Here is a 24,472-nt window from a genome sequence, read left to right on the forward strand (position 1 = left end):
CCGCTCAATTTCAGACGCTGTCGCGGTTGATTGACAGCTGCTACCTCCAGAGCCACAGCACCCCAACAGCAAAGTCTTACAAATAGAGCTCATAGTAAAATGCAGCTGCAGGTGGATCACACCGCTTTGAATAATACATCGTCTAAATGTTTATGCCACAAAACTCTATTTTACCGATTTAAAATCTTTGTACAGCACATCAACCTTTTCTCTCCTTGCGGATTTTATTTCTCACCTTTGTTGTCCAGGCTACATCTACCTGAGTCACTTAACCCTGAGTACAACATGTACATTATGTCCATATATTATGTTCTTTTCACTTCTATTGTCTCAGACGTGTGGAGCATATTACTGTTTGTAATCCAGTCACACTGAATCTCCAGGATGTATTAGTTTAAAAATGCAGCTACCATATTCGTGGAGGCTCTGTTTCACTGAAACAGTTTTCAAATATATACACGTGTGTGTATATATATATGGAGGCTGCTGTGGTTCTTATCTATAAACATTCTCAGTGATACAGGTGAAGTTATCTGGAAGTTGAGTCATGGCAGCTGGATTTCTGTCTTATTGGGATGAAACGTTTCACTACTCATCAGTGAAACTGAAGCAGACGTGAATTTTAAAAAGTCCAGTTGCATCAATAACAACTGAAACTGATCGTTGTCATGTTGTGTGCTGGTCGATGGTGCAATTCTTCATGCTGCCTGCAGCGTACGGGCGGCGCTCGTTCGTCAAAACTGTGCGCTCTCTGTTGCCTGAGAAAGAGAGGAGAGAGAGAGGGGAGAGAGAGCGAGAGAGAGGAGAGAGGGAGAGAGGAGAGAGAGAGAGAGAGAGCACTTCCTCCACCGAGAGTTCCTCCAATCTTGAAAACTCTGCACAGCCGGTGTTGACACGTCCATCTACACGATCCTTGCAGCGTGCCAGGGGTTCCTCCAGCTTTAACCTCTAGCATGGATCCCCCAAGCCTGTAATCGTCCTCTCAGGCCGGTACTGTCAGGAGACTCTGCACACCCCGTGTTGACACGTCGATCAACACGATCCTTGCAGAGCACCGGGGGTCCTCCAGCTTTGAGTGTCTCCGGAGTTTTGTGGACTCCAGAGACAGGAGGAGTCCTGTACTGAACTGATGGATTCACCTTCTATTTATAACCTCGGATTTGGGTTCTAAATGGCGTCACACGTGACGTCACTCGAGACGTATCAGCTCAATTTTCAGACGCTGTCGCGGTTGATTGACAGCTGCTACCTCCAGAGCCACAGCACCCCAACAGCAAAGTCTTACAAATAGCAGCGTACGTGGCGGCGCTCGTTCATCAACACTGTCGCGTCTCTTGTTGCGTCTGTTTTCATGAGCAGTCGATATTTTTTAATTAGAAGCAGAAGATCCTACCTGTCACTGAACCCATAAGAACCCAAAAAAACAAACAAACAATCAAACAAAATAAAGAAAGACGACAGAGGTGTGACAAACACGTTTTTGTTTCAATTTGTATTTATTCATTTTCTGTTTTTATTTAAACTGTGTCCTGTCTGGCAGCGCAGCATTCAACATGGAGCACTGTATATGTTTTTGTGCAGGATAATTAGCTTTTTCAATAGGAGTATGTGTTCTTACACAGGTAATTAGGGTCTAGTACACTCCTCTTCATGGGGTGGCCCCAACACTTCAACAAATGTGTTCCACGTGGACTATTTGGTTTGTTTCATATCACACATCATTTTCCTTTCAGTAGAAATGGGTCTGGGTTGTTATGGGTTAAGCTTTACCAGGTCAGAAGTGAAACGGATGTGTGTGGCTACAGTTTAAGGTATTTGGAAACCATATTTTATCCAAATGAAATAGTTGTCTGCACACTAGTTAAGAGCCACAGAGTGTGTAATCTGCTGTAAGCAGCTCCACTTTTCATCTAAGCTGTTCATAAATGGTAGTAAATATGAAAATATGTTGTACATGATGTAACAGTTGAAAGATGTTCGAGTTGTTTCCAGTCTTGATGTGCACTTTCTCCTCCTGGAGTCCCTCCAACTATGACCTTGAGCATCGGATCCCCCAAGCCTGTAATCGTCCTCTCAGGCCGGTACTGTTCAGGAGACTCTGCACACCCCGTGTTGACACGTCGATCAACACGATCCTTGCAGAGCACCGGGGGGTCCTCCAGTTTTGGTTGTCTCCGGGACTCCGGAGACAGGAGGAGTGCTGTACTAAACTGATGGATTCACCTTCTATTTATAACCTCGGATTTGGGTTCTAAATGGCGTCACACGTGACGTCACTCGAGACGTCGCCGCTCAATTTTCAGACGCTGTCGCGGTTGATTGACAGCTGCTACCTCCAGAGCCACAGCACCCCAACAGCAAAGTCTTACAAATAGAGCTCATAGTAAAATGCAGCTGCAGGTGGATCACACCGCTTTGAATAATACATTGTCTAAATGTTTAGGCCACAAAACTCTATTTTACCGATTTAAAATCTTTGTACAGCACATCAACCTTTTCTCTCCTTGCGGATTTTATTTCTCACCTTTGTTGTCCAGGCTACATCTACCTGAGTCACTTAACCCTGAGTACAACATGTACATTATGTCCATATATGATGTTCTTTTCACTTCTATTGTCTCAGACGTGTGGAGCATATTACTGTTTGAAATCCAGTAACACTGAAATCTCCAGGATTTATTAGTTTTGAAAATGCAGCTACCATATTCGTGGAGGCTCTGTTTCACTGAAACAGTTTTCAAATATATACACGTGTGTATATATATATATATGGAGGCTGCTGTGGTTCTTATCTATAAACATTCTCAGTGATACAGGTGAAGTTATCTGGAAGTTGAGTCATGGCAGCTGGATTTCTGTCTTATTGGGATGAAACGTTTCACTACTCATCAGTGAAACTTGAGCAGACGTGAATTTTAAAAAGTCCAGTTGCATCAATAACAACTGAACTGATCGTTGTCATGTTGTGTGCTGGTCGATGGTGCAATTCTTCATGCTGCCTGCAGCGTACGTGGCGGCGCTCGTTCATCAAAACTGTTGCGTCTCTTGTTGCCTGAGAGAGAGAGAGAGAGAGAGAGAGAGAGAGAGAGAGAGAGAGAGAGAGCACTTCCTCCACCGAGAGTTCCTCCAATCTTGAAAACTCTGCACAGCCGGTGTTGACACGTCCATCTACACGATCCTTGCAGCGTGCCAGGGGTTCCTCCAGCTTTAACCTCTAGCATGGATCCCCCAAGCCTGTAATCGTCCTCTCAGGCCGGTACTGTTCAGGAGACTCTGCACACCCCGTGTTGACACGTCGATCAACACGATCCTTGCAGAGCACCGGGGGTTCTCCAGCTTTGAGTGTCTCCGGAGTTTTGTGGACTCCAGAGACAGGAGGAGTCCTGTACTGAACTGATGGATTCACCTTCTATTTATAACCTCGGATTTGGGTTCTAAATGGCGTCACACGTGACGTCACTCGAGACGTATCAGCTCAATTTTCAGACGCTGTCGCGGTTGATTGACAGCTGCTACCTCCAGAGCCACAGCACCCCAACAGCAAAGTCTTACAAATAGAGCTCGTAGTAAAATGCAGCTGCAGGTGGATCACACCGCTTTGAATAATACATTGTCTAAATGTTTATGCCACAAAACTCTATTTTACCGATTTAAAATCTTTGTACAGCACATCAACCTTTTCTCTCCTTGCGGATTTTATTTCTCACCTTTGTTGTCCAGGCTACATCTACCTGAGTCACTTAACCCTGAGTACAACATGTACATTATGTCCATATATGATGTTCTTTTCACTTCTATTGTCTCAGACGTGTGGAGCATATTACTGTTTGTAATCCAGTCACACTGAAATCTCCAGGATGTATTAGATTAGAAAATACAGATATCATATTCGTGGAGGCTCTGTTTAACTGCAGCAGTTTTCAAATATATACACGTGTGTGTATATATATATATGGAGGCTGCTGTGGTTCTTATCTATAAACATTCTCAGTGATACAGGTGAAGTTATCGGGAAGTTGAGTCATGGCAGCTGGATTTCTGTCTTATTGGGATAAAACGTTTCACTACTCATCAGTGAAACTTGAGCAGACGTGAATTTTAAAAAGTCCAGTTGCATCAATAACAACTGAACTGATCGTTGTCATGTTGTGTGCTGGTCGATGGTGCAATTCTTCATGCTGCCTGCAGCGTACGTGGCGGCGCTCGTTCATCAACACTGTCGCGTCTCTTGTTGCGTCTGTTTTCATGAGCAGTCGATATTTTTAAATTAGAAGCAGAAGATCCTACCTGTCACTGAACCCATAAGAACCCAAAAAAACAAACAAACAATCAAACAAAATAAAGAAAGACGACAGAGGTGTGACAAACACGTTTTTGTTTCAATTTGTATTTATTCATTTTCTGTTTTTATTTAAACTGTGTCCTGTCTGGCAGCGCATCATGCAACATGGAGCACTGTATATGTTTTTGTGCAGGATAATTAGCTTTTTCAATAGGAGTATGTGTTCTTACACAGGTATAATTAGGGTCTAGTACACTCCTCTTCATGGGGTGGCCCCAACACTTCAACAAATGTGTTCCACGTGGACTATTTGGTTTGTTTCATATCACACATCATTTTCGTGTCAGTAGAAATGGGTCTAGGTTGTTATGGGTTAAGCTTTACCAGGTCAGAACTGAGACGGATGTGTGTGGCTACAGTTTAAGGTATTTGGAAACCATATTTTATCCAAATGAAATAGTTGTCTGCACACTAGTTAAGAGCCACAGAGTGTGTAATCTGCTGTAAGCAGCTCCACTTTTCATCTAAGCTGTTCATAAATGGTAGTAAATATGAAAATATGTTGCACATGATGTAACAGTTGAAAGATGTTCGAGTTGTTTCCAGTCTTGATGTGCACTTTCTCCTCCTGGAGTCCCTCCAACTATGACCTTGAGCATCGGATCCCCCAAGCCTGTAATCGTCCCCTCAGGCCGGTACTGTTCAGGAGACTCTGCACACCCCGTGTTGACACGTCGATCAACACGATCCTTGCAGAGCACCGGGGGGTCCTCCAGCTTTGGTTGTCTCCGGGACTCCAGAGACAGGAGGAGTGCTGTACTGAACTGATGGATTCACCTTCTATTTATAACCTCGGATTTGGGTTCTAAATGGCGTCACTAGTGACGTCACTCGAGACGTATCCGCTCCATTTTCAGACGCTGTCGCGGTTGATTGACAGCTGCTACCTCCAGAGCCACAGCACCCCAACAGCAAAGTCTTACAAATAGAGCTCATAGTAAAATGCAGCTGCAGGTGGATCACACCGCTTTGAATAATACATTGTCTAAATGTTTATGCCACAAAACTCTATTTTACCGATTTAAAATCTTTGTACAGCACATCAACCTTTTCTCTCCTTGCGGATTTTTTTCTCACCTTTGTTGTCCCGGCTACATCTACCTGAGTCACTTAACCCTGAGTACAACATGTACATTATGTCCATATATGATGTTCTTTTCACTTCTGTTGTCTCAGACGTGTGAAGCATATTACTGTTTGAAATCCAGTAACACTGAAATCTCCAGGATTTATTAGATTAGAAAATGCAGCTATCATGTTCGTGGAGGCTCTGTTTCACTGAAACAGTTTTCAAATATATACACGTGTATATATATTTATATACATGGAGGCTGCTGTGGTTCTTGTCTATAAACATTCTGTGATCCAGGTGAAGTTATGGTGCAATTCCTCACGCTGCCTGCAGCGTACGTGGCGGCGCTCGTTCATCAACACTGTCGCGTCTCTTGTTGCGTCTGTTTTCATGAGCAGTCGATATTTTTAAATTAGAAACAGGAGCAATTTAAAACGTCTTTACAGCTTATCAACCCTTTTTCTCCATGTTGAAAACCTTTTTTTTTCATTTTTGTTACGAAACCCCTAATTCTCCATGTCACTGAGTACAACAGGTACATTATGTTCATATGTTCTATTCTATCCTCTCAGATTTTTGCTGCAATTTTACCAACTTAACAGTAGACAGATCGGATATAAACAAATGAGCTTTGTGAATTTTTATTTTACAACCCATTTGACTTTCTGTTATACAGAAAAATAATTTGGAGAAAAAACATACACACACTTGAATGTACATGGAAACAGATGATTTAGATATAGAGGTTTTGGTGAAAGTTGTGATTCATTAACTGACTCATTTTGTGTGCAGGGACTGAGAGAACAGCACATAAAAATATCCTGATGTTAATGTAGTATCATCACCCACATGGAAGTGAATGTCAATTAATGTTAGGTTTCTCATGAGCAGCCATGTTACTTAAAAAAAGCAAGTGACATATGTTTTCAAATGTTCCACCAGTACAGCACTGAGTGCACACATCTTTTATTTTTCTACTACAGTTCTGCTTGTGTTGAAGTAAAACTGACTAAGGCGTGGTAAATATGTGTTTTATACATCGTCCCTGTGAGTAACAAAAGGAGTGTTTTTGAAACGCCATCCGAGATCTGAACTTTGCGTATAATAAACACTTCTGACATTTGACCTTTGAGATTGTCGTAATGATCAGAAGGAATGGGCAGGGTTTAAAGATTTTGCTGGAGAAGAAGAGGGATAATTATTGTGTTCTGACACAGGATTAAATATGAGGAACATTTCTGTAGTGGTTCTCTGTACCCTTTTGACAATAATAACTGTGACGCATGTTATGAACCTAAATTCACTGAACAGTAATTAGTCCGATGTCCACTGAATCCCACAAGTTGCACTAAGTCGACTGGCATCAGAGTTATGAGTAATCCACTTTCTTTCCATGTCATGTACAGTACTTGCATGATTCCCTACACACGATGACCATTATTACCATGATTACCATTTAGCACTGTTTGACACCAAAGTTTACATTCTCTTCAAAAATGAGCTATGTGAAAAACGAAACTTTGGACCACAGATCAGTCATTATGTTCCATCATCAACATCAGCCTGGCACTTAGTCTGGAGTATTCTAAAAATATTTAACACTTAGAAGTCAAGACATTACTTAAATCCAAACTGTAAGCTAATGTAGATTATGGAGCAAGCTCCCAACAGTCTTCACCCTCCTCCTGAGCCAACAATTCTCTTCCCCGTCGTTTCCCTCTGAAGGATTCTCCCCTTCGCTCCTCTTCCTCAGTGCTGCAGCGACTTCATCCTGTTGAGAGCAGAGCCTGCCCGGAACCATTCGATCTGTGTCTCGTTGAAGCTGTGGTTGAGCTCCAGGGTCTCCTCAGTGCCATCGCTGTGCTTCACGACCGCTGTCAGAGGCTAAAGAGGGGCAAAGGAATGTTTACACTGGACATGCTTTTTATTAACTGCTGGAAAATAAATGTTAGAAAACAAAATGTAAGCTAATCATTTTGCAACTGGTTTGCACCCTGACCTTTCCTGGAGTGAATGTCTTAAGTCCTCTAATGGAGATTTTGTCATCAGGGCGGATCTTGTCATAGTCTGACGAGTTGCTGAAGGTCAGTGGGAGCAGACCCTGCTTCTTCAGGTTGGTTTCTATAAACAAGAAGGAGACATGTTTGTTAACTGAAAGGCAGACTCAACACAAATCCCTGGACATCCATAAATAACAGCTCCACAGTACCGTGAATCCTGGCAAAGCTCTTAACAATGATGGCTCTTCCTCCCAGATGCCTGGGTTCCAGTGCCGCATGCTCCCTGCTCGAGCCCTCACCGTAGTTGTCATCTCCAACCACAACCCACGACACACCATTGGCCTGCACACATCAATATCCAAAACATATTAGCTAAGACATCTAAAAGTCTGTGAACCTCAACAGCTCTCTAAATCAGAGTAGAGCTGCTAAAGAGGAGCCGCTTCAGGTCAACAAACGAGCTCCTGAAGCCTCCTCCTCCACGTTCCTCACCTTGTAGTGACGGGCCACATCAGGAACCCCTCCGTACTCTCCATTCAGGTGGTTTTTAATCTTGTTGATGGCATCATTCTCGCTGTTGACGGCGCCGATCAGCATGTTGTTGGAGATGTTGTCCAGGTGACCGCGGAACTTCAGCCATGGACCTGCAGCACTGATGTGGTCTGTGGTGCATTTTCCCTTCACCTGCAGGGACAGAGGAGCTGAAGGTAAAACAGGTTCTGTTCTCACTCCAGTGATAGTGAAAAGGGTTCAGACTGCAGCACACTGGTGTCACGCAGGTCAACTCACCTTGATAAGGACCTGCATGTCCTCCAGGTCGTTTCCGCTCCATTTGTCAAACGGCTCCAGCAACTGCAGCCGGTTACTCTGAGGGTTGACGTCCACTTTAAGGCTGGTGCCGTCAGCGGGTGGGTGCTGGTATGTGTCCTGGCCTGGGTCAAAGTCCTTGGAGGGGAGTTCATCTCCAGTGGGGGGCTCCAGCTTGAACTTCTCACCATTAGGAGCGGTGAGATAGTCGGTCTCTGGGTTGAAGTTTAATGTGCCAGCGATGGCGAGGGCTGTGACAATCTGAGGAAGAGGAGCAGATCCAAAGCAAGAGCCATTAAAACACAAGCTTGTGTACTTTGTGTACATTGTTTAACCAAATGGACCAAATGTTGAACATCTAGTAGTGTGGCTTCCTTTTACCTCGGGGGAGGTAACGAAGGCGTGTGTTGCAGGATTGGCATCATTCCTGGCAGTGAAGTTTCTGTTGAAGGAGGTGACGATTGTGTTCTTCTCACCCTTTTTCACATCACGCCTGAAAACAAACACACACACAAAAAATACAATAAATTACACAAAACACTCCCAACAAATCAAACTTTTGTTTTGATATCATAAATCACTTCAAACACTTCCATAGTTATTGTTTTACCAACCTGTCCCACTGTCCAATGCAAGGCCCACATGCGTTTGCCAGGACCACGCCTCCAACATCTCTAAAGGTCTTTGCCTACAAGAAGACACAAATTGCAGATTCTATTACTCTACCCAGAGTTAACTTATCAGGACGGGGAAGGTTCAACTATTTTTTGTTTGTGTGCTGGCACTCACATATCCATCTCTCTCAATGGTGGCACGGATCTGCTCAGAGCCAGGGGTGACTGTGAACTGAGCTTTGCACTTCAGGCCTTTATCCAAAGCCTGCTTGGCCAAAGAAGCAGCGCGACCCATGTCCTCGTAGCTGGAGTTGGTGCAGCTGCCAATTAGGCCTAAAAGAGGAAAAGAACCAGAGACAATCAAAGCAGAAACTCAGAAAGGCTTGTTGACTGTATCAATCCATGATCAGTTCTTACCAACTTTAACATCCAGTGGCCAGCCGTTCTTTTCAGCCACGGCACCCACTTTAGACACTGGGTGAGCCAGGTCAGGAGTGAAGGGTCCATTGATATGTGGCTTCAGCTAGAGAACGAAGCAGAACCGTGGCCCAGAAACCCAGTTATTCTCAAACTCTTACAGTTATCCAAAGTGAAGTTCTCACACAGACACTGCAAGTAATTTATTACAGTTGTGTTGAATTGAAATGATGCAATATATATATATTTAAAGATGTAGAGACAACTTCTGACAACACTGGGATAACAGCATCACTCAGAGGTGTCATGATTGCACTACTTCTACAAGCACCCTGATCTCACAACCTTTGTGTCCTGACTCAACAGAACAAAAATCAAATCTTAAAAAAAAAAAAAACACACCAACCTCATCCAGATTGAGCTCAATGATCTGGTCGTACTCGCAGCCTTCATCTGGTACCAGCAGGTCTGAGTATTCATCAGCCAGGGCAGCGATCTCTGAGAAGAGACAAACACTGTGTTAAGACACTAATAAGTCACTAAACCAACATGTATTACAGACAAGACTTCCAGAAAGAAATAGTAAAAAAACATACACAGTCAGTTTAGGGTGCCAGCACACACACTCTCCTGTACTATTTGTTAGTATAATGAGTTGTGAACATACGGCCACGTCCAGTCTTCTCCAGGTAGGTCCTCATGCGGTGGTTGTAGGGGAACACAGAGGTTGTGGCTCCGATCTCTGCTCCCATGTTACAAATGGTGGCCATTCCTACAAAGTAAAAAACTGACTTAGTTACACTGTTTCGTTTCTATACATTAGCTCTGATTCCAAAACACTGAAAGAGGTTTGCTGTAGTGTTATATTACATAAGAACCAATCAGCTGAGAAGGAAAATACAAGTTATATCAGTGGGGGAAAAAGTTATTTTTTTCACTGACCAGTGCAAGAAATGGAGTCGACTCCTGGTCCGTGGTACTCTACTATGGCTCCAGTACCTCCCTTCACAGTCAGGATGCCGGCCACCTTCAAGATGACGTCCTTAGGAGATGTCCAGCCAGAGAGAGAGCCTGTGAGCTTCACACCAATCACCTTAGAGGAAGAGATAGAGAAGTAAATTGTAGTTCAGAGATGGCAATAGAAACAAGAACTACTACTACTGCTACTACTGCTACTACTGCTACTACTGCTACTACTGCTACTACTGCTACTACTGCTACTACTGCTACTACTGCTGCTACTACTGCTACTACTGCTACTACTGTGGAGAGAGAAAAACAATGGAATACTGTAACTGCAGTAATCTATTTTGCTAACCTTGGGACACTTGAGTTCCCAGGGGATCCCTGCCATGACATCTACAGCATCAGCTCCTCCAACTCCAATGCAGATTGCACCAAGTCCTCCACCATTAGGTGTGTGGGAATCTGTACCAATTAGCATCACTCCCGGGTAGGCGTAGTTCTCTAGGATGATCTGTTTGGATATGAAATGTCAAGATTACCAAACTGAAATTGGTTCAATTTCCAGGACAAAACAAGATCCTGAAATGAACTAACAGTACCTGATGGATGATTCCAGAGCCTGGTTTCCAGAAGCCGACACCATATTTAGCTCCAGCACTGGACAGGAAGTTGTAGACCTCTTGGTTGACGTCCTAGAATAAGAACAATGATGTCAGCTCAGGTTATGTTTTTATCTTTATCTTTTTACATTTTAAGAAGAACAAATCAATACTACACTGCCCGTCCAAAAAAACAGTCACCACCTAGATTTAACTAAGCAAATAAGTAAGAGCCTCCCTGTAGCTCTCTCCACAACAACACAGACACAAGTGGATTCTTTAAAACAGGCCCTTATTGCTTGCTTTCTCTGATGTCTTAGTCACACAGTGACAACTGTATATGTGAACAGTATCCAGTGCATGAGGTTCAGCAACGTTATGACAACATGAATACGACATGAATATACTGAATGATCAGGTTATTCCCTCAATGGATTTTTTTTCTTCCCTTGGCATATTTCAAGATTCCACGGTGAATGTGTGTCATAATTAAAGCTAAAGGTGGTCCAACCAAATATTAGCGTGTATAAACACATAATAAAGTTAAATTAAACAAGCCAGGCTCCTCACCTTTGCCCTGGCCAGATCCTGTGCTCCGCCAATCTGGGCCTCGATCAGATGGTCGCAGTGGATGGTGGACGGCACTGCCACCTTCGGCAAGCCACTACTGATAAACTGGAGCATCGCCATCTGGGCTGTGGCGTCCTGCATGGCCACGCGGTCGGGACGCAGCCTCAGGTAGGTGCGACCGCGGTCGATTTCCTGGTTGTGGGGATCATCGAGGTGGCCGTAAACAATCTTCTCGGACAAAGTGAGTGGCCTGTTGAGTCTGTAGAACAAGTATAAAACAGCATTTTATTGACATTTATGGTCACAACCATGTAAGAGTTATATCAGGGAAAAAACTAAATATAGACATAATCATTAGAAAGTAAACTAGAAGTGTGATAATGCAGATAGAATATGCTGAAAAAAACTCTGATGTCAGAGGATGACAGATATAGAAAGAAGTATATAGTTTTATCCAAAGTATATACTGAAGCTTTCATCTTCTGGTTCAAGTTAAATCATTCACATTTTTTTCCATTTTACACTTGGGCAAAATGACATGTTACCATTTCATCCATATTCTCCTCATTATTTTTAATAACTGGTTTAAGCCAGTCTAAACCTCTGGAGTGATTACAGGGCTGAACAAGTAGAAGTCACTGAACAAAACTGCACAACATGTTTCCCCCCTACATGCACACATGTAGGGGGGAAACAGCGCTTTGAACTGAAGTGCTGAGAGGTTGAAACTCTAGAGCAAAGGTAACGTCAATGAAAACCTGTTGTAAACACGACAGTTCAAACATTGACACTGATAAAAGAGAGCTGGACAAAAAAAACAGGGATGTGAATCAGAGCAAACAGTAGTAGTAGTAGTAGTAATAGTAGTAATAGTAGTAGGGCACTGACCTTTTTCGTACAATGTCAACGTTGGACTGGAGGTTCTCATAGTTGACGAAGGACGTGGGTTCAAAGCGGCTCATAGCCACTTTGGCCTTGGCTCTGTAAGCTGCAGATACATGCAGGCGGCGTGCACCTTGACCCAGGGCCAGCTGGAGACAGCAACAACAACACAACAACAAAAACGTGAGCATAAACACAGAGATGCAAACATAACCACAAACAGAGAAAACAAACAAACAAAAAAAAAAAACAACAACCCTGCAACAGTTTGTCCGTTTGTAAATGATGAGTCAACTTAGTATTGTTCTTTTAAAGGTCTATTCAGGAAACTGTAGTCCAGTGTCAAGTGTCTGACTTTGAATGCCCCTTGACAGGACACTGAATCTCCTCCAGTGAAGCTGCATGAGATGACTGAGACACCATCAGTAGCTCTGTTCAATATGTAATTCAAGGTTGTATTGTGTAAAACAAAGCAGAGTTTTCAGAGAAGACAGACAAACAGCAGTGAAACTGGAGGTCTTCTCTTCAATGGCCTCACTCCTCCTGACTGAAGGAAAGACAGCAGCAGCTGCCGGCACACGTCTGTTATGGGCTGAATACAAGGACTTCGCTTCAAACTAAACTGCATGAGTAAGATTATGTTTGTTGTTGTACTATTTATTATAATTTAACAAATAGTCGTCATGCTCCTCGCCGTGTGGCTCCTGGGAGCTCTAACCTTGTGCTTAACCTTGCTATTTAAATCACAAGATCCACTCCTGAAAGCAGCCTAGCCTCGCCCATTAAAAAGCTGAGCATACTTGCAATGAATTATTTAGTGTAAACTGACAGATTGACCGTGTTTTACTGAAACAGGGACATGCTAGTTGTTGCTCTCTAAATGCGATGGTGCAGCACGATGACCTGTCCACCCAGTGACTGCTTTACAGCCTTTTTATCAGCAGTCACCGTCGTCAGCCACGTGATTTGGCCAGAATCCCATTATTTTACATTTATACAATACAAGGTAGCGTTGACATCCCTCTCTGGCTTACAGATATAATAAGATCGGCTAATTTTGTCGCTTACCTGAAGCCGGGCGACAGTCAGACAGTAGGTTGCCATTTTGTTCACTGACAAAGATGTGTCGGTCACGCTGTGACGTCACGCTTTTGTACGCCGAGACCGCGCAGGTCCTTGAAGGACAAAATATTCAAAATGTTTTTGCTGTCTTATCTTTTTTTTTTTTTTACTTTGTTTAAAAATGTCATTTTAACTTAGATTCCTCGGTCGAGTTGTTTTTTATCGTTTAATAAAATAAAAAGTAATATTATATCCCATAGAAAGAATTTATATACTTTATTGACTTCTACTAAGCTGTAAGGATGCAGATATGTTTTTACGTCCACTTTTTACTTAACAAAGACAAAAACATGCAAACAAATCATTTTATTGTTTGTAAAATACAAAGAAGGGCCATTGAACGAATTATCATAACGTTACACTCGATCATTGTTTTTCTTACGTCCTTTTGTTTTTTGATTTAGAGACGATAGGGGGCGGTAGCGCCAAAACAAAATTCTTCGTACAGAGTTTAAAGTTCAGAGGTGAAAGTTTAACCAAACCAGGAGCGCTTGCCTTACGTTAGCCGACAATGGCTAAACATCATCCAGATTTGATATTTTGCAGAAAACAAGCCGGCGTTGGTATGTTTTTATCCATTTTTACTTGTTATCTAAAACTGGTATTGTGGTTCAACCTCTTGTATCTCATTGCTGCCAGAGATAACGTTAGCTGCCATGCTAACGAGTACAGCATGGGTTTTATTGAGCGTATGTTAGCCGTAGTGTTAGCTTAGACATAACTATCGTTACAAGTATCAAACGTTGATAACTAATCTAACTATAGAATATACTACGATGTGTTTTTGCATTTTGCTTTAAGCAAGGGGAAACTATAGCTTGGTTACTGAAATGTAATTGGGCGAAATGACTTTATAGCTCGACTCCACACTGAGCTCTTTGTTTTCATTCCTCAGCTATCGGGAGACTGTGTGAGAAATGTAAGTACTTCCATCTATGAAATCCATAACAAATTAAGTGTCTTAATCCTCGTTCACATTTCAGGTATCTTTTGCATATCTTTTTTTTTTATTTCAATGTTTAATACGTTAACAATCTGAAAGAAATATTCACACTAACGCCACCTCAAAACCTAATCATGCTTTTTTATGATACCATTCACTACATATTTATTGGAGTCGTGGTAACGTAATCTATAATTTTCTACTTTTGCATTGTTTGACTCTTCTCAGGTGATGGAAAGTGTGTCATCTGTGATTCCTACGTGAGACCATGCACACTGGTGCGCATCTGTGATGAGTGCAACTATGGTTCCTATCAGGGACGCTGTGTCATCTGTGGAGGGCCTGGAGTATCTGATGCCTACTACTGTAAAGAGTGCACAATCCAGGAGAAAGATGTAAGCATTCTTAAGCATTGAAGGATATATAAAGACCATATGTGTTAGGTTTACTTCTTAATACACAATGACTTGTAAGAAATCATAATTTCTAAACCTGTGTCCAGCTTTTTTAAGATGAACATGTATTTACTCCTCTTTCTGTTGTCGTTACAGCGTGACGGCTGTCCAAAGATCGTAAACTTGGGCAGCTCCAAAACAGATCTGTTTTATGAAAGGAAGAAGTATGGCTTCAAGAAGAGGTGAAGATGATTCACCTCAGTCCCTGTTTTAGTTCTTTGGCTTTTGCAGATTTTCTTTGAAACCTCAAGAAGCTTTTTTTTTTTTTTTAACTTCTCAATAAAACTCTTTTATATGTCTTTCTTTATATTTGTGTTTATTTTAGATTTTTCAATTAAAGCTTTTGAAAATCTGCTCCAACAATATTCACTATTTATATTTAATCAACTAGACATGAATAGCATGTATTTTGTCATATGATACTGTCTAAACTTGCTCCTAGAGTTCAGCAGCTTGAATCGTTACAGTTTATCTGACAAACTAAACGTGAACTAGTGCAAAGGGAAGAGCTCTAACACTGTCAAGATGATCCAGCTTTTTTCAGTCACTCTGCTTCTTCCACCAGATAGCAATATTTCAAAATGTTAGCTGTATGTTTTAGTCACACCATCATTACTCTTTATAGTGTAACTTTATGTGGAGAACAAGATTAAATGATGCTATCATGAACTGTTTAGAGTTGTGCTGAGCCACATCTTTTCATATTAATGATCGTAGAGTCGGATCGCTGCTCAAAGTCTTCTTTAGCACATCCCAAAGATTCTCAGTGGGGTTAAGGTCTGGACTCTGTGGTGGACAATCCATGTGTGAAAATGATGGATCCTGCTCCCTGAACCAATCTTTTACAATTTGAGCCCGACGAGTCCTGACATTGTCATCTTAGAATAGGCCTGTGACATCAGGGAAGAAAAAATCTAATGATGGAATAACCTGGTTATTCAGTATATTCAGGTCATCAGCTGAACTCATTCTTTGGGTTCATAGCATTGCTGATGCTAACTGCATCAGTTAGGGTTAAATAACTTCTGAACAGCTGAAACATATTCATTCATGCAGTAATTATCCAGTGGGATTACCTTATCTATTTGTTTAGTGTGGAGTGGACAGATTTTAAGCGCCAGGCTGCTGTGCTTGACTCCTCAAAATAACATGCATTTGTAGCTTGAAGAGCCGCTTCACCACAACTGACACCTCATCCTCAATCACACAAGAATTGTACTTGTTTTTTCTAGCAGCAGCTTTAACGTATTTGGGTTTGACTGAGTTTTGTCTTCAGAATGAACGGATCACTGCTAAAACCTAAACATCTGGATAGGAAAGAAATGTACACCTTAAGTGACTTTCTCAATAAGGCTTTATTTATAGATACTGTATATACAAGACAAAGGTTATCACACTTAAAATGCCAGGATGTTTCTTTACAAAGAAATACAAAGGTGGAAACAGGAAGGTTAAAAACCCTCACAGTTCACAAGTTGACCTGTTCTATAAAGGTTGATGTAATCTCTATTAAAGCTTAGAGCATTAGAAAATATTAAAATGAGTCAAGAAACTCATTGTCATTCATGTCAGAATTCTACTAAAAATATAAATGACACCATAGACTTTTATTATTGTGGATAAATGTGACAATCCTGAAGTAGTTTTTCTCTATAAGAAAGAATGCAAGAACAAAGCTGTATTTACTGCAGGTTGCAATGATAAAAAAGGAACCTGTATTAGTTAGAGAATAGTATTTTCTCCTTGAACATAAAATAAACTCTTTACCAAAAAAATACCACAGTATTAGATTTATCTGGGAAAAGAATGTGTGGATGGAAGCCCAGCAGCAAAAAACACAGCTTTCCCTTTTTATCAGAACTGGACAGAAAAATAATCCAGGTTTGTTATTTTATTTTCAGACGTTATATTACACAATATGCCCCCCTGTAAACTGGCAGACTGCACACTGCATTGAAATGGCTTTAAACATAGAGATTTTGGAGTCCCTTATTAATGGAAGAGACGGCCCGATACAGTCTGCATTCACAGAGACTTCCTGGTGTGTCCAAAAATTGTCAGAAAACACGTCTCGGAGAGAGAATCTCTAAATTTGATAACAAGTTAACAAGATACAAGCTAAATGTACATACATTCCAGTCCAAGGTTTTAAGTACCATCATCTATTTTGGCTGTTTACGTCAAGCAATCTAATTGTAGACCTGCTGTAAGTTTGACTTAATAGACGACGTATTGTTTCACCACCAGCTGCCTTTAACAAAGCACTAACCATTACAGTGCCCATCAGCGTCTAACAGCATGCCTATAACACAAATAACTGACACACTCAGCTGATTAAAGGGTGTTCCACTGCTTAATATCTATAACAAAACTAAACAAGGCATGTTCAAACACTGGAGCTGCATCTGAGCTCTGACTGTATGTCTTGAGATAATGAGCATGTCTAGAAAGTCAATTTGCAGTAGATGCAACAGTGGATTAATCTCATAACACTTTCAAATCAACATAAATGGACAGGTCTACGTTACAACATGTGGAGAGTCAAGCAGAAGTCCTACGAACACGATAGCGACAGCGCGACATCCACTCAAACTGGGAGAACGGAGCGTGTGCACACAGCTCTGTGCTGCTGGTAACAAGTTTGTGTACACGCAGAGGTGCCAACGTGGCTGCGCTTTATGGCCACATCACTGTAGTCCCCTGAAGAAGCTTAAGTAATTGGAAATGTCAAAGACAATCACAGCTCTTCACTGACATGAAATAATCTCAATGTGAAAATAAAAACTCGACAGATTTAAGAACTTAAACGTGGAAAGAACTGGAAGCAACCTGCAGTTTTTTTTTTATTCTACAATACCAACATAATAAATTCCTAATCTAATGTAAAAAATAAAAACCCAGTTTCTCCAACATAAACATCACATGATCTCTTCTGACCAAAGGCATATAAAACATGATAAAAGTACACTTCACTAAAGAAGAGTACTGAAGAAGCACTTGAATATCCTCCCCAGCTGATCTTACTCACATGGATAGTAACTGTAATACAGTAGAAAAAATAAAACAAAAACCAGATGTCGGGTCTTAACATGCTATTGCATCTCCATGTAGACAGATCTCACTCTTGCATATGCCCTCTTCCTCCTCCTCTTCCCCCTCGTCTTCATCTGAGCGGTTCTAGTGTTCTCTAGTACCAACCCCAACGGTTTTGATTTATTTATTCATTTGAAAAATAAATGAATAAATCAGGTGTTGCCTATTGGTCTTCTGGCGCAGCACTTGAAAGAGAAGAGAACAAGGATGAATGACAGCGGGGAGGGGGGGGTGGGGCTTAATTGTACATAAGTCTCTCACACCTGAGGGCACCCTTCATACAGCAGAAGCCAATAAAATGCCATTCTCCATGTCATGTTACATTATATTCCTGTTCTTAAAGTCAGAGTACATCTCTTCCAACTCTGGTGAGGGTTGAACTCAGGTCAGCCACCAACATAGATTTGCCCCACATCACCCTCTTGGTCTCAAAGGGGTTTTACTGTCTCTTCACTTGTGTCTAATACCATCCAAATACAACAGAGCGGTTCATGATCAAAAGTCAACAACATCTGTCACCTCACTTTTTAAAACAGAGTGACTGACACGGTCTGCATTATAAATGTCCATTTACAGTTTCACATATTTGATTTGTCTGCTGCCTTACAGTGGTCCAAATTTGGCTTCGTAGCGGCCTACAACGTTCTTGAAGCGGCCGCACTCCTTCCGTAGCTCTGCCACCTCCGTCCTCAACGCTGCATTCTCACGCTCCAGGAAAGCTGCCCGGACCGTGATCTGGTTCTCCTTTAACCTGCGGGCATCACGTGAGCGTTTGGCAGCCACGTTGTTCTTCTTCCTCCTCTGCCAGTACTTCTCATCCTGGAGAGGTGGAGAAGAAATGATTGCAAGTTTGAACTGAGTCGAAGAAACACAACACCAAGTTTTTGCGTCGTATTACTGCCACATTAGCCCAAATCTGAACTCTGGTAATTCTGTAATGTGGCCGACAGCCAAGCTTTTTGGGGCGTGTAAACAACAGTGTTCTCGGGTGAAATGAGGAGGAAGGAAGACTTCAATGTGAAAAATATAAAAACAGCCGAGTCACTGTGAGTAGCGAGAAGCGATTCACGATGACACTGCTGCATTTCTCTCCTGTATCAACTTGCATTTCACAAGGAAAATTTTGAAATTATAATTGGTGCAGTAGATTTCCCCTCCCGTTTTTGTCCTTGACCTAAATACCCACATTCCCCTACCAAGGTCACATTGTTCGTCATTGTTCGTCTTTAGTCTACAGAAGCAGTTTTTTAATGTTTTTTTTTTACTGTTTACATATTTCCTAAATTATATATATATATATATATATATATATAAGTCTCTTTATTATATTAAAATAAAGAGACTAATAGATCAATATATATGTGGTCATAATAGCATTGTCAATACAAGAAAACTAATGGTTTTTGCACAGTACTGTACATTGATATGTGCCTATACTAATGTGCAATACTACCTGCACATGTAAATTAGCCAACACACTTTACACTTCACTACTCTAATTTGTATTTCCTCTGCTTTTTCAACTGTAAAACATCTTGGAGAATAACGTCAGCAAACGTCAACTATAAAATTCATTTTACTGAAGCTCTAGATGTTGTTGCTCTTGTTTATGCTTCAGTTTGTATGTCTTGTTTTATGTTTGCCATCAAACAAACTGTGCACACACTCCTCCTCTCTTCTTGCATACCTTCTGCTCTTCTGGAACAAACACCTTCTTGGCTTTTTTGATCATAGGCTGTGGCTTAAGCTCGTCTTCCGTGAACTTGTGTTTCCGTGGGTTGAACAGCTCCCCTCCAGGCACACTTGATAGGACCAGGTCTGTGGGATCTGGCTCGTAGTTGATGTCAACGTCAATATCGTCAGGGTTGATCGGTTCAGGGGTTACTCTGTCCTTTTCAGTGGTCACTTCTGAGCAAACAGAAAAAGAAATCAGTTATTAAACAGTGGTAGTTCAGACTGAAGATCAGTGAGCAGCCACACATCAGTGCAATCAGTAAGTTTAGAGCTGACGTTGGTTTAAAGGTGAAATGTACTTAAGCTACATTCCTTATGTGGGATGGACGTGTGTCCTGACATTTCAGCATGTACAGACTGTTGCAGTATGTAGTAAACATGTTGTAAACTCTTTACACATTATAATTACTATGCAGCGGCATCTGTTGTTGCTGTCTTTCACTACTTTTACAGCTTGCTTCAGGAAGGAATGAGATTTTGAGATCACTTCAGTGTCACCACATATCATGTCTGATGTTTAATATCTGGACCAAATAAATTCACATAAGTGTAAGAGTGAAAAAACTCACCTGCAGTTACATCACAGATGATATCAGATTCACTCTTGGTGATGATGACCACTTCCTCTTCACACTTGTCCAACTCCTGAATAGACAGCAGAGAGACTGGAGACACTCCTGTTGGCTTGGCGGTCTTAGGTTTCTCCGTCTTCTTGGCGTCTCCTTCTGTGCTGCTCTTAAGGCAGTCCTCAATAGGTGAGGCAGGGATACCATTCTCCATAAGGAACTCCTCCAGATCCATGTACTCCAGGTGGAAATTCTCACCATCATAAGGAATAGTCTTTTCCCAGATAGCAGGGGTCAAGGCGGCTGAAGGACCCATATCACTGCCTCCCACGCCCAGGTCAACACTATCTCCCAGACACAGCTTTTCCTTATCAGTGTCTGTAACACAAAAAAAGAGGTTCACGTATATGGTTAGGTCAATCTGCTGTGACATATCAAGACGCACCTTGTTTAAATATACAGAGCCTGACAAGAAACAGATAACCTCTTCTTAATAGCACCTCCACTTTGCAGAAAACATTTAAAACATTCAACCAAAGCGAGTTTGATGACCACGCACGAGAATCTGTGAATAAAGGCCTAATAACCACAGTGGAAACATGGATCACATGAAATAACTACAGCATATATGTTAGCTAGCAAGTAACAATCACCTTTTAGCACAAACCTTAACTGATCCACACAACATACTTTCATAGCAATGAAGGAAAAGTGCCGTTTGTCAACAAGAGCTCCATTTAAAGTCAGAGGCGTGTCTAGAAAAGTCTGGATTGGGAGGTGGGGAACAAACTGAGGAGGGGCCGGGCCTGTAGCATCAGCATACGGTGCACACAAGGGGATCGATGCACTCTGCTATCTATCAACAGACTACACTCAGTCCTACATACTATAATTACTAAAGCTTGTTTTTAACCTACATCTTAGTTTTTTCCTCCCCTCCACTTTATTGCACCTACCGTCGTCTCCGTCCAGTATGTTCGGCGGAGGCATCTCCATTATTTTCTTCAGCACCACCGGGAGTGTGGTCGTGTTCCCGGCTTCTGTCGACAGTGTGATGACTATTGGCTCCGCCGACATGTTTACTCCTTGTTGTCGACGCCGACCACACGGTAACTGACCAAGAAACGAACCCGGTGGCTGTCCTGTTAGCTCGAAAAACACCAGCTAGCTCACGTTCGTCGGTTTCACTGCAGCTACTGACTGTCTCTAGCTAATGTTTTTATTCCAGACAAAGTGTAGCAACGACAAAGACCGCGGCTCCGCGACCGCTCCTCGCTCCGCTTCCTGTGGAAATAATGCAGTGTGGAGGTTTGACGGTAAGAAGAGGCCACGCCCCCGCTCACTAATATCCGCCCTGCCTGCTGCTGATAGGCGGACTGTGTCTCGTCCTCATTAATATTAACTACCATATTGACCAAGAGGCGGGATTTTAGTGAGTAGCCAATAGCGATGGTCGCTCGCCGCCAGCTGAGCTCTCATTGGTTGACCGACTTACATATGGTCTACTAAATATATATATTATGAATATATATATATATATATAGAAAACGTGGCACGAGCAATGAAACAGATATACACATACTGAATCTACGCTATTCCTGCAGTCATCTCATGTCCTGATTTTAAAAACTTGCCACTGTTCACAAATAGACACTGACAAACGCAGCGTTTACAATTTGCAGTAACGTTTCAGTAAAGCGATCTTCGCATTCGTCTTCAGAAACACACATTCGTACACAACTGCAACTTGCAGCTTCATTCCCTATTCAACTTCCTGCAAAAGCACTGGCCACGAAGTTTAACCAGTATTTCACGATGCTTATTCTGCTGCGACGACGCTGCTTCGCTCACATGCAATAACATGTGCGGTCGCCGCTCTTACATATCGACCGACACCGTCCAATGAAACAGCACCGTGACTGAGTCTCACACGCACAAACGTGCAGCGAGGGCGGCGTCGAGGAGCCCAAGGCCACCTTGAGGTTGATGCAGTACTTGCAGCTGAGCAGACGCGCATTAATAAAATGCGTGTTTTACTTTTATATCATGTAGCACTAAGATGCATGATAAAGAAACGTCCAACCCTTTCCTCATATATTAAAAAATAGGTAAGAGCCTCTTCTTTCTTTGACAGACTAGTATTTCTTCCAATGATTGCAGGGAGAGACTAAGTTTTGAAGATCAGCTTATTTACTCACTAAGTGCATGTGTGCTTGGTGAAGAAGTCACAGTACTTTAATTTGAAAATTGATCTATCTGATAGCCTCTCTGGTTGTGTGTCCAGTTATTATGAAATCCTGTGAAATGGGGCCAATAACAATACGACTTTCATTGTAATGAAACTGCTTGACTGTAATCTGATTTATCTAAATATGGACCAGAGAAGCTAAACAGGGCCAGTTAGTAATTCAATCATAGATCTACAAAGCGTAACGTCCCTGTCTCCACACACAAACACACACCAAGATGAAAGGACCCGTCCACCATTTGTTTAATTGAGTAGTGACACAGTAGGATACCTTGTCACTGTGCAGACTATGCTCGCAGTGTGTCTGGAGATAATTAGAGCCGCATAATCAAGAGACAGATAAGATATATAAAGAAATCCTGTTACCAATCAGTTGAAAGTGAGACAGCGTTTAAAAAAGGCGGAATAGAAATAATCAACAGCCTGTTAGAATATCAATAACTGCATTTCCCTCCACCTGATCAGTGTCACTGCGCAACTTTCCCAATGTACTTTTATTTTGAAAGGTGCGCAACAAGTAATCTATGACTGCGTTGTATCTAACATCGAGCTGCCCAACAACGCAATAGTCCACTTCTTCTGAAGAACTTTGATTTAATTTATCTTGCTAACCTTTGCATTGCAACTAAACTCTGTCAACAACCTCTGAAATCCAGCAGACGGACACTAATTCTCGTCAAGTGACAGGGATTACGCAACAAAAAACAGTTCTGTTTGGAGATGTGTCAGAAACAACTTGACTCAACTTCATTTTCATAAAAACACACGCACAGTGCTGCAAGCAACTTGAATCAGCCCGTCACTGTCGGATTTGTCAGCCACTTACCATTATCATCAAAGTTCGGCAGAGTAAATGGAAGCTCAAGAAGAGCCTTGAAAATTTCCGGGATCTCTGTAGACATGTTTCTTTTTAAAATGCAGTAAGAGTAACAACTGTTGCAGAGCTGCAGCAGCTCACATGAAGCAGTGACTCACTGACAGCTCCGGAAAAATGCAGAGAATCCAGACAATTTGACAGGACCCACATTATGACCCGTTCACAGGTTACTTAACCCAGCCCGCCCTCTCAGCTCCCCCGCAGCCAATCGGCAGAGCGCTTTCCCCTGGCAGTGGACGGAAAGAGCGCCGATTGGTCAACGTTTGTGTCCGTTACGGCGGTCAGCCAATCTCCAGCCTTGTATAGATCAGAGTGGGCTCCACTATTGATTACCTAAAGTTAAAAAAAGCGTGGACCCTAAATACACAGTGAAACAATCAGTGCAACATAATGAACAACAAATACCAGCTGTAGCTTGTCATAGCGTGTCTGCTTTTAGTAAAAGAAACTGTAACAAACAATAAGTGGGTTTTAAAAAGACATTATCCAGCTTTTTTACTAAAGTGATAATGAAGGAGGTATGAAAACCTGATTTATATGTAGCAAGATTCATTCAATTACTACTGACAGAAAGGTGTGTTAAAATGTTCCTCACCCTTGCCTGTAGGTATAAAGTGCTCATATAAGTAGAGTCAAAGGTGTGTGTGAGAGCCCTGAGAGTATTTCCACGTGCATGTTTTTGTAAGAGCTTTGAAGACACGTGTGAAGAAGATCAATGACCCCCGAGCAGACAGGCAGGTCTCAAATGATCCCTTAAGATCAGTCATATTTAGACAGTTTTAGAGGACAGCGTGACAGTGAGGGGGTAGTGTGGCTGAACACTTTAAAGATAATCTAGAGAAAAATGAACCACCCCTCGACACACTGCAGTAAACAGATAGTAGACGTTTGCAGACAGAGCAGCTACAGTTTTAAGAAACATATGCTGCTCTGCATTTTTCACCACTGTTTGAATAAACTAGAGTAACTACCTCACAGCAGTAGGTACCTATTACTATTGCTTTCCCATTGAAGAAGCTGGAAACTTATTTTTTAGCATTTTTTCTGGAAAATTTACTTTGATATTCAATTAACTGCTGATGCACAACGGTAGCAAATAAAAAATGCTGTGACTAGGGTTAATAAAAGGTATTTCTATTGCAGGTAACAAACATTTGGACACACA

The 24,472-nt window shown here is 41.9% G+C and overlaps 3 protein-coding genes across 4 annotated transcripts; 1 reads left to right on the forward strand and 2 right to left on the reverse strand.

Annotated features, from left to right (window-relative positions):
• Positions 1–6,337: 6,337 nt before the first annotated feature.
• LOC113156592 (aconitate hydratase, mitochondrial-like) lies at positions 6,338–13,403 on the reverse strand. Its single transcript, XM_026351826.1, has 17 exons — positions 13,338–13,403; positions 12,276–12,418; positions 11,388–11,646; positions 10,818–10,910; positions 10,571–10,729; positions 10,195–10,345; positions 9,920–10,024; positions 9,659–9,750; positions 9,253–9,358; positions 9,011–9,168; positions 8,836–8,909; positions 8,603–8,714; positions 8,204–8,482; positions 7,907–8,098; positions 7,624–7,756; positions 7,414–7,535; positions 6,338–7,298 (listed from the first exon to the last, which is right to left on the reverse strand). The coding sequence occupies exons 1-17, from the start codon at positions 13,371–13,373 to the stop codon at positions 7,164–7,166; spliced, it is 2,349 nt and encodes a 782-aa protein (XP_026207611.1). The 5' UTR covers positions 13,374–13,403; the 3' UTR covers positions 6,338–7,163.
• A 413-nt stretch (positions 13,404–13,816) lies between these two features.
• Positions 13,817–15,088, forward strand: LOC113156435 (PHD finger-like domain-containing protein 5A). The gene is made up of 4 exons (XM_026351584.1): positions 13,817–13,954; positions 14,287–14,310; positions 14,563–14,729; positions 14,886–15,088. Exons 1-4 carry the CDS (start codon positions 13,903–13,905, stop codon positions 14,973–14,975), a joined length of 333 nt encoding a protein of 110 aa, XP_026207369.1. The 5' UTR covers positions 13,817–13,902; the 3' UTR covers positions 14,976–15,088.
• A 1,037-nt stretch (positions 15,089–16,125) lies between these two features.
• On the reverse strand, positions 16,126–23,438 carry LOC113156367 (thyrotroph embryonic factor-like). Of its 2 annotated transcripts, none has more exons than XM_026351469.1 (5): positions 23,257–23,438; positions 20,186–20,560; positions 19,570–19,790; positions 18,490–18,701; positions 16,126–18,067 (listed from the first exon to the last, which is right to left on the reverse strand). In XM_026351469.1, exons 1-5 carry the CDS (start codon positions 23,330–23,332, stop codon positions 18,046–18,048), a joined length of 906 nt encoding a protein of 301 aa, XP_026207254.1. In that variant the 5' UTR covers positions 23,333–23,438; the 3' UTR covers positions 16,126–18,045. The 2 variants fall into 2 exon arrangements, with proteins under 2 accessions (XP_026207254.1, XP_026207253.1); XM_026351468.1 differs by lacking the exon at positions 23,257–23,438 and adding an exon at positions 21,139–21,515.
• Positions 23,439–24,472: the final 1,034 nt, after the last annotated feature.

Source organism: Anabas testudineus, chromosome 19 (assembly GCF_900324465.2).
Source record: "Anabas testudineus chromosome 19, fAnaTes1.2, whole genome shotgun sequence".
Taxonomy (NCBI): domain Eukaryota; kingdom Metazoa; phylum Chordata; class Actinopteri; order Anabantiformes; family Anabantidae; genus Anabas; species Anabas testudineus.